At 33.9% G+C, this 13,583-nt stretch overlaps 1 protein-coding gene across 1 annotated transcript in view; it reads right to left on the reverse strand.

Moving 5' to 3' along the window:
- Nucleotides 1-257: 257 nt before the first annotated feature.
- The window catches only part of LOC141499152 (uncharacterized), a 54,584-nt gene continuing 41,258 nt past the window's right edge, over nucleotides 258-13,583 (reverse strand). Inside the window, 2 exon segments of the mRNA XM_074202037.1 lie at nucleotides 258-304; nucleotides 307-610. Of these exon segments, the coding sequence (XP_074058138.1) occupies nucleotides 258-304; nucleotides 307-610 (351 nt within the window).

Consider the following 13,583-nt stretch of genomic DNA (forward strand, 5'->3'; position numbering starts at 1 on the left):
AATGTGCCCATACAAGCAAAATTCAATGCAGTATGGGGAGAAATAAACATACAGTTCAAACTATCATTTCTGCTTCACAGAAGCTCTTAATCTCTTGCAGTCAATTTTTTTCCCTCACCTATTCGACATCTCAATTACTCAAATGGATTTTCTATATTATCTATTTCTAGCTTACTTTATTTTTTTAACTAAAGTATTTTATTATTATTATTTTATTTAATAAAAAGTTTTCTTTTTTGGAAGGGCAAGGAGGGGACTCAGTCAAAGAGACCAAAGCCCACGTCATCATCAGATTCTTCAGACTTCTTTCCTTCTTCTCTTCAGAGGTGGCAGGCGCCACACCACCAGAAGCAGGGGCTGCAGGGCCGTCACTGGCAACCACGGCAATGGCACCACTGTCGGGCATGGAGGCCAGCTTACTGTTACCTTGCGCTATCAGTTCTTTGATGTTCTTGCCACTCAGCTCGCTGATGACCTTCATGCTCTCCTCCTCCGACTCGATTCCCACGCTGTCCAGGTTCTTCCTCAGGTTCTGGGAGTTGGGGGAGTCCTTGCTGCATAGGACGGCCAGTAATAGGCTGCCAGGTAGCTCATCTCGGCGGTCTGGGCTCTACTTGGGGTCGATCCGGGGGTTGCGGCCTGGCCCTGCGGGGACGACCGGAGCGGCATTGTCCAAGGCAAGTTCAACCTCGGAGGTGTAAGGCTGGGAAAGCTATTTTTTTTTTAAAGAAAGATTTTATTCATTTTGAATTTTACAATTTTCCCCCTATTCTGGCTTGCCTCCCGCCATCCCCCACAGAAGGCAGTCTGTTAGTCTTTACATTGTTTCTTCCTTGAGGAAGAAAAATATAGTATAAGAGATAACAAAATTACAAAAGAAAACGGGTTTCCCCCCCCTAAATTCAAGGTAATAGTCTTTGGTCTTTGGTAAAAACTCCACAATTCTTTCTCTGGATACAGATGGTATGCTCCATTGCAGACAGCCCAAAATTTTCCCTGAATTTTGCACTGATTCAATGATCGAGTCCATCAATACTGATGATTCCTCCCATGTTGCTGTTACGGTGTGTAATGTTTTCTATTTCTGCTCATCTCGCTCAGCATCAGTTCATGCAAATCATTCCATACATCCCTGAATTCCCTTCCCTCCTGGTTTCTAATAGAATTGTTTTCCATGCAATACATATACCACAGTTTGTTAAGCCATTCCCCAATTGAAGGACATTAACTTAATTTCAAATTCTTTGCCACTACAAACAGGGATGCTATGAATATTTTTGTATTAATGATGTTTTTACCCTTTTCCATGATCTCTTCAGGGTACAGACGCAATAGTGGTATTGCTGGATCAAAAGGTTAGCAGATCTTTCTTCCTTATTGGGTCTAATTCCAAATTGCTCTCCAGAACGGTTGAATGAGTTCACAGCTCCACCAACAATGCAATAGTGTCCCAAATTTCCAACATCTCTTCCAACATTGATTATTGTCCTTTCTTATCATATTGACCAGTCTGAGATGTGTGAGGTGATAACACAGAGATGTTTTAATTTGCATTTCCATAATAATTAGTGATCTAGAGCAATTTTTCATATAACTATAGATCATTTTGATTTCCTCATCTGTAAATTGCCTTTGCATATCCTTTGACCATTTGTCAATAGGGGAATGGCTTGGGTTTTTTTTTTTGAAAATTTGACTGAGTTCTCCATATATTTTGGAAATGATTCCTTTGCCAGAAATACTAATTGTAAAAAATGTTTCCCAATTTACCACATCTATTTTGATCTTTGATACAGTGATTTTGTCTGTGCAAAAGCTTTTTAATTTAATGCAATCAAAATTATCTAATTTGTTTTTAAGGATGTTCTTTACCTTATCCTTCATCATAAAATGCTTCCCTTTCCAGAGGTCTGATGGTATACTACTCTTTGAGCTTTTAGTTTTTTTTTTTATAATATTGCTTCTTCTGTCAAAATCTTGTACCCATTTTGATCTTATCTTGGTATAGGGTGTGAGGTGTTGGTCTAATCTTATTGTACCTAGTCTGTTCCCCTAATCTATCACTCTGTTTCTTAGCCAATACAAGAAAGTTTTGATGACTGCTGCTTTATAATATAATTTTAGATCTGTTAAGGCTAAGCCACCTTCTTTTGCACATTTTTTTCATTGAATCCCTGGAAATTTTTTACTTTTTATTTCTCCATATGAATGTACTTACAATTTTTTTCTAACTCATTAAATTAATCTCTTGTGATTTTGATTGTTGGGACAGTAAACAAGAAGTTTAGTTTTGGTAGAACTGTCATTTTTATTATATGAGCTTGACCTATCCATGAGTAGTTGCTGTTTGTCTAGTTTTTTTTAAATCTGATTTTATTTGTGTGAGAAGTGTTTTGAAATTGTTTTCAAAAGGTTTTTTAGTCTTCCTTGGCAAGTAGACTTCTAAGTACTTTATATTGTCTGAGATTACTGTGAATGGGATTTCTCTTTCTAGTTCTTTCTGCTGTATCTTGCTAGTCATATACAGAAATGTTGAGAATTTATGAGGGTTTATTTTATATCCTGCGACTTTGGTTAAGTTGCTAATTATGCCTAGTAATTTTTGGATGGGTTTTTTTGGATTCTCTATGTATAACATCATGTCATCTGCAAGAAGTAAAAATTTTGTCCCAATTCTAATTCCTTCAATTTCTTTTTCTTCTCTTATTGCTTCTCTTATTGCTGTAGCTAACATTTCTAAAACAATATGGAATTGTAGTGGTGATAATGTGCATCCTTGTTCCATCCCTGATATTGCTGGGAATGCCTTTACCTTTTCCTCATTGCATATAATGCTTCTTGATTAATTATATAGCTATATCCTTAATGAATATAGATGCAAACAATCTTAAATAAATTCTTAGCAAAACAATTACAAGTTATTACCAGGATAATACGTTATGATCAAGTAGGATTTAATCCAGGATTGCAGGGTTGGTTCATTGTTAGGAAAGCTGTTAGTATAATTAGTTATGTCAATAATAAACCTATCAGAAATGATATATTCATCAAGAAATGCTGAAAAAGCTTTTGACAAATTATAGCACCCATTCCTAATAAAAACCCTAAAGAGCACAGGAATAAATTGATTGTTCCTTAGAATAATATGCAGTATCTATCTGAAACCATCAACATTGAGTGCATCCCATGGACTTTAGTATGTTTTTTCCTTATTGTCACTATCTAGGATAAAATAATTAATTATTTCTATAATTTGCTGCTTTATCCACTCATTCTTTAAAATGAGGTTATTTAGTTTCCAATTAGTTCTGTGGCTATATCTCACTGAAACAATATTGCATATAATTTTCATTGTATTACGACCTGAAAAAGATAATATTCACAATTTCTGGCTTTCTGCAATTGTTCAGTAGTTTTTTATGCCTGTGTTCATGGCCAATTTTTGTGCAAGTGTCATGTACAGCAGAAAAACCTATATTTCTTTCCATCCCACCTTCAATTTCACCCATATGTCTGTCATATCTAGATTTTTCTAACACTATTTATCTCCTCAACTTCCTTCTTCTTTATTGTATGATTATAATTAACTAAATCTGAGAGCAGGAGATTGAGGTCTCCCACTAGTAGAGTTTTGCTGTCTATGGCTTCCAGTAGCTCTTTCAACTTTTCCTCTAAGAACTTAGATGTTATACCATTGGGTGCATACATATTTAGTATTGAAATTATTTTATCATCTATGGTATCTTTTCGGAAGATATAGTTTCCTTCCTTATGTCTTTTAATGCTATCAATTTTTGCACCTGCTTTGTTTGAGATAAGGATTACTATCCCAAGTTTTTACACTATATCTGAATCAAAATACATGTTTCTCCAACCTTTTAACTCTATATGTATCTCTCTGCTTCAAATGAGTTTATTGGAAGTAGCATATTGTAGGAATTTTGTTTTTTAATCCACTGTGCTATTCACTTATATTTTAAGGGAAAGTTCATTCAATTCACATTCAAAGTTATATGTTGCAGCTTGCTTCCTTGGGGCCCACAGTGGTGACCTCCCTCCAGGAGGGGAGCTGAGAATAAGGAGTCAAGACACTACTACCTTATTCCTCCAGCTCAATTTTATTATTGTTTAGCTATTACATATATACTGTTAGGTCTTCCGGGGTAGAACAAAAAATAATGAAGTAATTGGGGGGAAGCAACTGGGGTATACGTGCAGTGCCTTGCATTACAGGATAGAGGGGTACATTAGGGAGGAGATGATAAGGCACAGGTGTGACTAGTGCCCTTGGTCAGTGGGGTGGAATGTCCAGCTCCCAAGGACTCTGGCTCCCAAGGACTCCAGCTCACCTTATCTCTCAGGGCAGCAAGCTAGCTCCTGAGACTGTCCAGGTGGCAGTTTATTTGGAGATGATTTGTGTCATGGCTGTTAGAATAGCCTGTGTACCCACAATTATAATTACTAACTATTGCCCTCCATGCTATCTTCCCTGTATTTTAATTTTTGCCCTTTTTACCCCTTTATCTGTATTCCCCAGGGTTTTTGTTTCTGAATAACACATCCTTCAGTGTATTTGCCCTCCTTTATTCGCCCCTTCCCCTTTCTTTGCCCTTTCATCTTCTTCCTTCTCTTCCTTCTGCTATTTCCCCATTTTCTCTCCCTGTCTCCCACCCCTTTTCTCCTTTTAATGCTTAAAAAGTAAGATAAGTTTCTTTATTTAACTGAGTGTGTCTAAATTAACTTTGAACCCAGTCTGATTAGATGAAGATTCACGTGGTTTTCACCTCCTCCCTTCTTCCCCTCTATTACAATAGGTCTTTTGTACCTCTTTATGAAATGAGATTTACCCCATTCAAATCTCCTCCATCCTGCTGCCTCCTTATTGAACACTCAATTTTAAAGGAGGTATTGTTTTTAAATATTCTAACTGAGTCACAATAAAGTCATGAATGTCCATTAATTCTGGCTAAGTATATTCTCTCTAATAGAGTTATAATTTTCCAGAGTTCTGAGACTCTTTCTCCCATGTGAGGATATAGCCAGTTTCATTTTATCACATAGCATTTTTTTTCTTCTTTGTCATTTTATATATTTTTACTTTTTCATGTGTCTCATGATTCTTCTGTTTCATAACCAAATTTTCAATTTAGCTCTCATCTTTTCATGAGGAAATGTTTGCAGTATCTCTTTTCTTTAAAGGTTCATATTTTCCCCGGGAAGCTAACACTCAGCTTTTCTGGATAGTGGATTCTTGGCTGCATTCCAAGCTCCCTTTCTTTTCAGAATATTGCATTCCAGGCCCTTTGATCCCTTAATTTTGATACATCCAGGTCCTGCATAATCCTCACTGTGGCTCATTGGTATCTAAATTGTTTCTTTCTGGCTGCTTGCAGGATTTTCTCTTTTATCTGATAGTTCTGGAATTTGATCACAGTTTCTTGGTCTTTTCATTTTAGGATCTCTTTCCAGAGGGTATCAATGTATACTTTCATAACTATTTTTCCCTCTGCTTACATAATTTCAGGGCAGTTTTCCATCATTAAATCCTGTAATATTAAGTCCAGACTGTTCTTCTTTTCATGTTTTCAAGAAGACTTACAATTCTCAGGTTGTCCATTGTCAATCTCTTCCTGAGTTCAGTAGTTTTTCTGATGAGGTATTTTACATTTTCCTTTCTTTTTTCCATCTTTTTATGTTTTTTTGACAGAATTCTCATTGTCTCATGAAGTCATTAGTTTCCACAGATTCTATTATTTTTTTTACATAAGAATTTTCCCTTGCAATGTGCTAATTTTCTCTTCAGTTCATTTGCCCAGTTTTTCAAATTTTCTTGATTTCTTCAAGGAATTATTTCTGGGTTGGAGACCAGCTCATATTCTCCTCAGCAGTGCTATATCTCTCTGGGTTAGAATCTACTTCTTCTAAGTATTTTCCATAGGTCCCCCTTTTAATGACCTTTCTTCATTTACCTAGGGTCTTGTGTTGGGGGGGGGGGCAGCTTGGCCTCCAGAGATTTGCTTTTGAAGATCTTAGAGTCTTTGTTCACTTGGCTTAGTAGTTCCAAGGGCCAACTAGTAGGTAGTGTTGGTTGCTTTCTCTGGAGTGTTTGAGGTCTTCAGCAGCAGGGTCTTAGTTGACTTTGAACAATGTACTGGGCCCTAGGTTAGGGAATTAAACTCCCTTTCAGATGACTGAACTCTGTTGCCCACTCCTTAGCTCGAGGAGGTGGGGGACCATTACTGTTCATTCTCAGAAAAGTGCTACTCAAAATGTATAGAGCTTAGGTCCCTTGCCCAGCTGGTTGATTTCCAGGTGTTCTCTGGGACTCTATGTTGTAATTCACCTTCCCACCACTCCTCTACCCCAGGCAAAGATTCAACAGCTAAAGTTGGCCTTCAAACCCTGAACTTACCAAAGCCTCTGTGGCTAAGGCCAGTCCTCTAGCTGCTGTCCCTGGACTGGCCCTCTGCTCTCTATTTTGGTTTATCCATGGTCCCCTGAGACAGACCTTGTTAGTAGGTGTTCTATCTTTTCTTCCTGGGTTTTTATTGATCAAATTTATCCTAAGAGGTTTCTTTCATGTTATTTTGAGGGATAATCAGGGGCATTTAATACAGTTCCTGTCTTCTCTCCTCCATCTTAGCAAGATACTCTAGTTTACTTTTAAATCTTTATCCTTCTAAAGAACTTTTTCCATACTGTCCTCCATAAGAGTCATGTTTCCCTACAGTATTATATGTTACTTACATTTCATCAGGTTTAGGTAAGATTTATATTCATAAAAACCTAATTAAACATGATTGATACATAAGAAACTTTTCCCTATTTTAGGGACAAAGGACTAATGAGAAAATGAGGAGAAATTTATGCATGATTATCAAAACTTAGAAGGAACACTAGTAGTCAAGTTCTTTTACCCTATCCTTTTACAAATTAAAAAAAAAGAGGTCAAGAGCAGTAAATGTAATTTTCAGTTTTATATTCAAGTCTTTATTGTACAAAATCTTCCAGTTATTTCTTCCAGCACACCTAAAATGCCAAACTGATAATATTATTTCTTAATGGGAATATTAGACAATTTTCTTCTTCTTTTTTGGATAAGTAGGATAATAAATTGGCATACATATAAAAGGACAGCTAAAAGGACTGAGTAACTGTCTAAAGACATTTGATCCTAAAGAATACATAAATAAACATAGGTTTAATTTCCTTTTTGATTGACATTTATTGGTTGTATGTCCTTTAAATCTACAAAAATTTAAATAATTGCTACTTTTGAAATTGTTTATTTTAATAATATCTACTAGAGTTATTCCATTGATATTATAGCAGGATTATTTTTATAGGTAAAAATATCTGGTTTCCACTCCAGATAGTAATGAATTTGCAATATATTTCAAGCTTGCATTTTTTTGTTTGAACTATTGTCCAGGTGAATTTTTTTTAATTTATTACTGATTAAAAGTATGGGGATATACATGAATCCTCTGTAGGTCATGCTGAAACCACCTTGAATTGATAATTACTAATTCCTAATTAATAATTACCAAATTATTAGTGTAAGGCCTCTTCAGTATGTATGAAGGCTGTAATTGAGGCAATAACCGGTATATGAACTCACCATTTGGAGTATGCCTTATGTGATTTGGCATTATTTCTGACATCCCAGGAACTAACCATCCCTGGGAAAGACAAAACAGGATTAGGAGGAACTGGCTATTCTCCCAATGATGATATTTAATAAAAATATACCTTACAGCCCATAATGGCATTTCCTTAAATAATAACATATTGATTCAATCTATACCTGAAGCCAAAAGGGAATTGGATCCCATTGAACTTAGATGGCTCTGAGCCTTCTTTGTCCTCAAAGGTTTAAAAGTCCTAAGCCCCTTCTCCTCTTTGGGATCTCATCCATGGAGGAGACGTCCTGCCTGGAATTCTCTCCCGTTCAGAACTTATAAGGCTGACACCTCAGGGATCCCCTAGCCTGAGTTGGTGCTCCTCCAAATTAGTGATGTTTTCTTTATTTTTCTCTTCTACTTTGAATATAGTATTAATAATCCTTTGTCTTTTATGTATTATCAGCTGTATTGGATGCTATTGTAAGCAATCTATTCCTTGTATAATTAAATTACTTTCATTTTTACTGTTGTCAGCGAGAGTGTCATTTACAGGAACGAATCTGAAACTCATTAAAATCACAATACACATATTTACTACAATTCCAGTGGAAATAAATGATATTAATAACTTGTGACTCATAATGCATATATATATGTATAAATATATACACATATATATGTGTGTGTATATATAATATATATATATATATATATATATATATATATATATATATATATATATATATATATATATATATTTGCAATGCAATGGGGTTAAGTGACATGCCCAAGATCACCCATCTAGATAATTACTAAGGATCTGAGTCTGCATTAGAACTCAGGTCCTTTTGACTTCCAGGCTGTTACTCTCTCCACTGTGCCACCTAGCTGCCCCAATTCCTATATGACTTTAATGTCTTCCGTTATGGTACTATTTTTCAAAGAAAATATTCTAATTCCAAGCTATTTAAAGATAACATGTTTTGTCATGAGTCATCTATTTAACACTTTCTCTTTAAATTATGCAGATATATATATCTCACCCTTTAGTTCATGGAAGACAGAGTTACTGATGGATATTTCTTGCCCCTAGGATTTGTCTTGCTAACTACTAAATAGGAGACAAACTATTTAAGGATTTAGTGATATATATTGCATAGTTCTTAGTATTTCTTTCCATAATATACATTGATCCTTCTTTGCTATAATTTAGTGTGCACATATTGTCCAAAGACCCTCATTTTCATATATAAATTTGCCTGTCAAAGTTATGGGCTTATTGCTTCTTTGTTGAAATATTACTGGTTGAGTTCATATGTACATTATGCAAGTAGGGGCTTTTAATTTTAACATTAGATCAAAGTTATTTCATAGGTTCCCTGTGGAAATAAATTCTTCTCAATTAAATTTGATAGTATTCAGTTGCATATAATTATTGGCAATACTTATTATTATTTTCCAGTGGTTCACTTGCATTTCTGTAGGATTTAGTCTTATTTATCATGTTTTGTGAATATTTATTTTAACACAGCCTCCTTTTTCTCACAGCAATGTTAATCTTTCTTTAGATGCTTTTGATTTGTATTGTTATTATTCATATTTTTAAATTTGATATTTTTCAAATATATACTTTGCTTATTTTGCTTTGTCAGATTAACCAAGGGATTTTAATGAATTTTGTTGTCATAATTTCCAAATACATTTTCAAAATGCTGAAAGGATCCAAAAAGTTGTACATGGAACTCTGAATTTCTACACAACTTTTTTCTTTTAAAATTACATGCAAAATGGAAAGTCATGCTTATTTTTGGTTTATTTCTATGTGTCATTCATTTTCTTCTAAGCATTTAAAAATTTGCAATTTACTTTTTCTTCTATTTCCTACTCTGATCCCTTGAAAATGCAAATAAAAATCAATTTTTTTAAAAAAAATTGCTTTGTGCAAATATGAATAGTCAAGTAAAACCAAATTTGAGTTTGCTAATTCCAAAATAATCATTCTATAAATTTATTTCATTATCTTTCTATCAAAAAATTCATATTTTACTTCATGATTACTCTTCTTGAATCATGGTTAATTAATGAATTGAGCAATTCTTTTAAATTTGTCCAAGTTGCTTTGCTTTATAGTGTTGTTTTATCATATGAATTATTTTTTTATTTCTGGATAAGTATGATTCATTCAAAAGAACTACTCTGAAACAGGCCATTTGGTAATTTCTTATGGTCTAATGATGTTGTCTTATAATCATGTTATATATTTTGTTTGATCATTTGTTAATTCCTATAAAATTCCTATATTTTATTTATTCATTTTTGGCTGGAAATCCTTTTTTACAGGGGAGAACATTTTCTGTTTTATCAGGTTGATATAGAGACATAACAATGGTGTCACTAGATCAAAGTTTATACATGATGGATTTTTATGCATAGTTGATAGAATGACTGCCTGAATCAATTTTTTTTTAACAAAACTGATTAATAGAAGACACATTTTCCCAAAATGTGTTCAACACTATTTTAATCACATTCACCAATATAATGGTAGAAAATTTCCTCAATTTGAAATTTTCCACTCATGATTTTGAGCATTTTTATCTTATGATTGATATTAAATTGAATTTCTCCTTTTGAAAACTGCCAATTCATATATGTTGACTGCTTAATTAATGAAGAATGCTTATTTTTCTTAAAAATTTGAATTAGCAACTCCTTAGATATCTTGGAAAAAAACCATTATGATTAAAACATGCTGCAAAGATCTTTTTCTCCCATTCATGATTTATCTTATAAGCTTAAGCTCATTTATTTCATTTGTACAGATTTGTTAAGATAACAATGCTATAACTTTCAGCAACATATCTAGTAATAATAAGCCCCTCACCTACAGTGATGGTACATAGAATAAAAAGGAGAATTTATATGATCAGAATATTTTCAGAGCTGGAAATATAACTGTGTAAACACAATATGTTTGTGTGTGTGTATGTGTGTGTGTGTGTGTGTGTGTGTGTGTGTGTGTGTGTGTGTGTCTGTGTGTCTGTGTGTACCAACAGAATTTTCATAAATGTTTTTTATATTTTTGTTTTTGGTGATACAAGGCAATAGGGATAAATGACTTGTCAAAGTTCATGCAACTAAGTAAATATTAAGTGCCTGAGGTCGAATTTGAGTGCAGGTCCTCCTGAATCCAGCACTACTTGTAGGACCCTGGTTTACCTTTCTAACAAACTTTTAACTTGTCATTTTTACTTCAAATTTTTTTTCTTATAGAATGAGCAAATTTAACACATACTGAATATTTATCCCTATTTGTTCTGGTAAATAAATTGTTTGTTAGTTTGCTTTATCAGACTAACCAAAAGATTATATTAGTTGAGATGTGGGAAGGTCGTTCAGGGTGGTGGCAGAATCTGAAGAGAGAAAGCATGTGCGTCTGTGTGTATGTGTGTGTGTGTGTGTGTGTGTGTGTGTTTGTGTGTGTGTGTGTGTGTGTGTCTGTGCACATCTCTGTGTACTGTGTATCTGTGTCATTGTCTGTATGTTAGGGAGGCATTCAACAGATGTTATAAAAGTAACTTTTTTACAACCAATTGGATATTGGGGAAGTGGCAAAGAATGAGAAATCCAGAATGACACTTAGATTGTCAGTCTAGCAAACTGAAAAAATATTGGTAGCTTTAACGGTAATAGAGAACTTTGAAAGGTTGAAGAGTTTGAAAGTAATAGATGGTGGGGTGCGGAGAGGGACGTAGGATTGGGGGGAAAATTGTGAAACTCAAACAATACATTTAATAAAAAATTAAAAAAAACAAAAGTAGTAGATAATGAGTTCAGTTTAGGAACTATTGCATTTAAGATGTTTAAAGGACATCTAATTCAAGATATCTAATAGGGAGTTACATTATATATATATATATATATATATATATATATATATATATATATATATATATGACTAATGTAAAAGTTAGGACTGAGCAAATATATTTAAAATTCATCAGAGAAAACAATTGAACCTATATAAGCTATTGGAATTGATTTGGTTACCATGTTAAATACCATAGAGGGAAAAGATAAAAGTGCTTTGAACAGAGTCCTGTGGGACATTCAGTTATCATGCATGACGTATTTGAGGAATCCTAGAAAAAAACATATGGAATAGGTAGATGGAAAAAAATAATTTCCCAAAGACCTAGAGTGAAGAGAGTAATAAGGATCAAAAGAGCAATCAAAAGTGTTATTTTCTATAGAAAGATTTTTTTTTTAAATGAAGAATAAGAAAAGGCAATTGGAGTTGGCAATTAGATAATTGGTAACTTTGGAGAAAGCAGTTGCAGTTAAGTATATCTTGAAAAACCAGATTGTAAAGAACTCTCAAAAGAAAGAGAAAAGAGGAAGTGGAGTCACTTATTATGGATAGTCATCTCTAGAATTGTAGTCATAAAAAGGAGGGGAGATAAGAATAGGTGGATCAAGTCAGAATGTTTTCAAGGAGGCTATAAAATAAACATATTCGTAGATAGTAGAAAGTAGTCAATAAATTGGGAGATTTTTATAATAATTAAGTGTGTAAGCATGATATAGGGAACAGCTGGCTGAAGAAGACAGAATGGAATAGGATTATTTATGCAGGTGTAATGAAAGACTGATAGTGACTTAGATGAGTTGAAGGAAAAAAGTCTCAGAAGGCAGCTGAGTGAGGTAGAAGAAGGAAGAGGAGAGAACACAAAGATTGGCCAATGACAATTTTCAATAAAATATGTATTATAATAGTCATCAGATAGAAGAGAAGACAGAGATAGAGAGTGAGAAAAACTTGGAAAATTTGAGTATTATGCTTATTTCTGTTCATTCCAGTCTATTTTCTATCATAAAGTTCCTGAAAAAGAACCATTCTTATTTTATCACTATTTACCTTGTTTACCCTGTCAGAGAACAGCATAAATATTATCAGTGTATGCTAAAAAGCACTGAGATTTGAGAGTTCCAAGTTTTCCTATTTCAGAAAATATATATATATATTTTATATATATATATATATATATATGTATATATATATATATATATATATATATATATATATATATATATATTTTATATATATATATGCCAGAATCTCAAACTTATTTATTTGGTCAAAGAGATTAGCTCATGGCATATTTGTATAAACTAATCGTACATGTTTTATGAATGAACTACAAGGATCAGAATTAGAAGAGATTCTGGGATTTGCTCTTGTATCCTCCATCTAGTATTTCCTTTTCCTTATTTTAGGCACCTGACTTGACTCCTACCCTAGAAACCTGAAGGGCTTAGGTAAGGGATGAAACATGATCATTGCATTTCAACCCCACCCCCAAAAAACTCAAGGGAGGAAGAGAGTTAGATTGAGGGTTGAAAACTAGAAATCCAAGTTCACTGTAAGCCAGTCTAGTAAACAGAGATGGATCAGTCTGTAAGTTTTCAATTCTACTCCTTCCATGTTAAGGATATCAGCAGTGAAGGGAGCACAGTGAAAGTTGAACACTGGTAAAATATGCTCTAGGAGCTACATTAGGAAAAGGAAAGAGAGGACAAATATATTTATAACACAGTGGTGATAATATCAGGGTAGACTCAGATTCATTAGAGTAGAGCATCTCTCAAGGAATTATGCCTTTATTATTACCTCTTATTTATGAAAATACACTCTCTGCGATGACAAAGAAACTTCTGATTGGTCTCTAGCAATTATGGAGTAGCATAAAAGATTATCTAAGACAGAGCATCAATGGGAATAGATAATTAATGACGACCCTCCTCTTTTGAGGTCCATAATAGCTTGGAAGAAGATAGTGTCTGCCTTTATTTTTTTGATACTTCCTCATGTAAGCTGTCCTCTGACTCCCTTGAATTTCCAGTTAGGTGTAAGGAAAAACTTTCTCTCATCCTCCTTCCTCCTCCTCCTCTTTAATA

The sequence above is a fragment of the Macrotis lagotis genome, chromosome X (genome assembly GCF_037893015.1).
Source record: "Macrotis lagotis isolate mMagLag1 chromosome X, bilby.v1.9.chrom.fasta, whole genome shotgun sequence".
Taxonomy (NCBI): domain Eukaryota; kingdom Metazoa; phylum Chordata; class Mammalia; order Peramelemorphia; family Peramelidae; genus Macrotis; species Macrotis lagotis.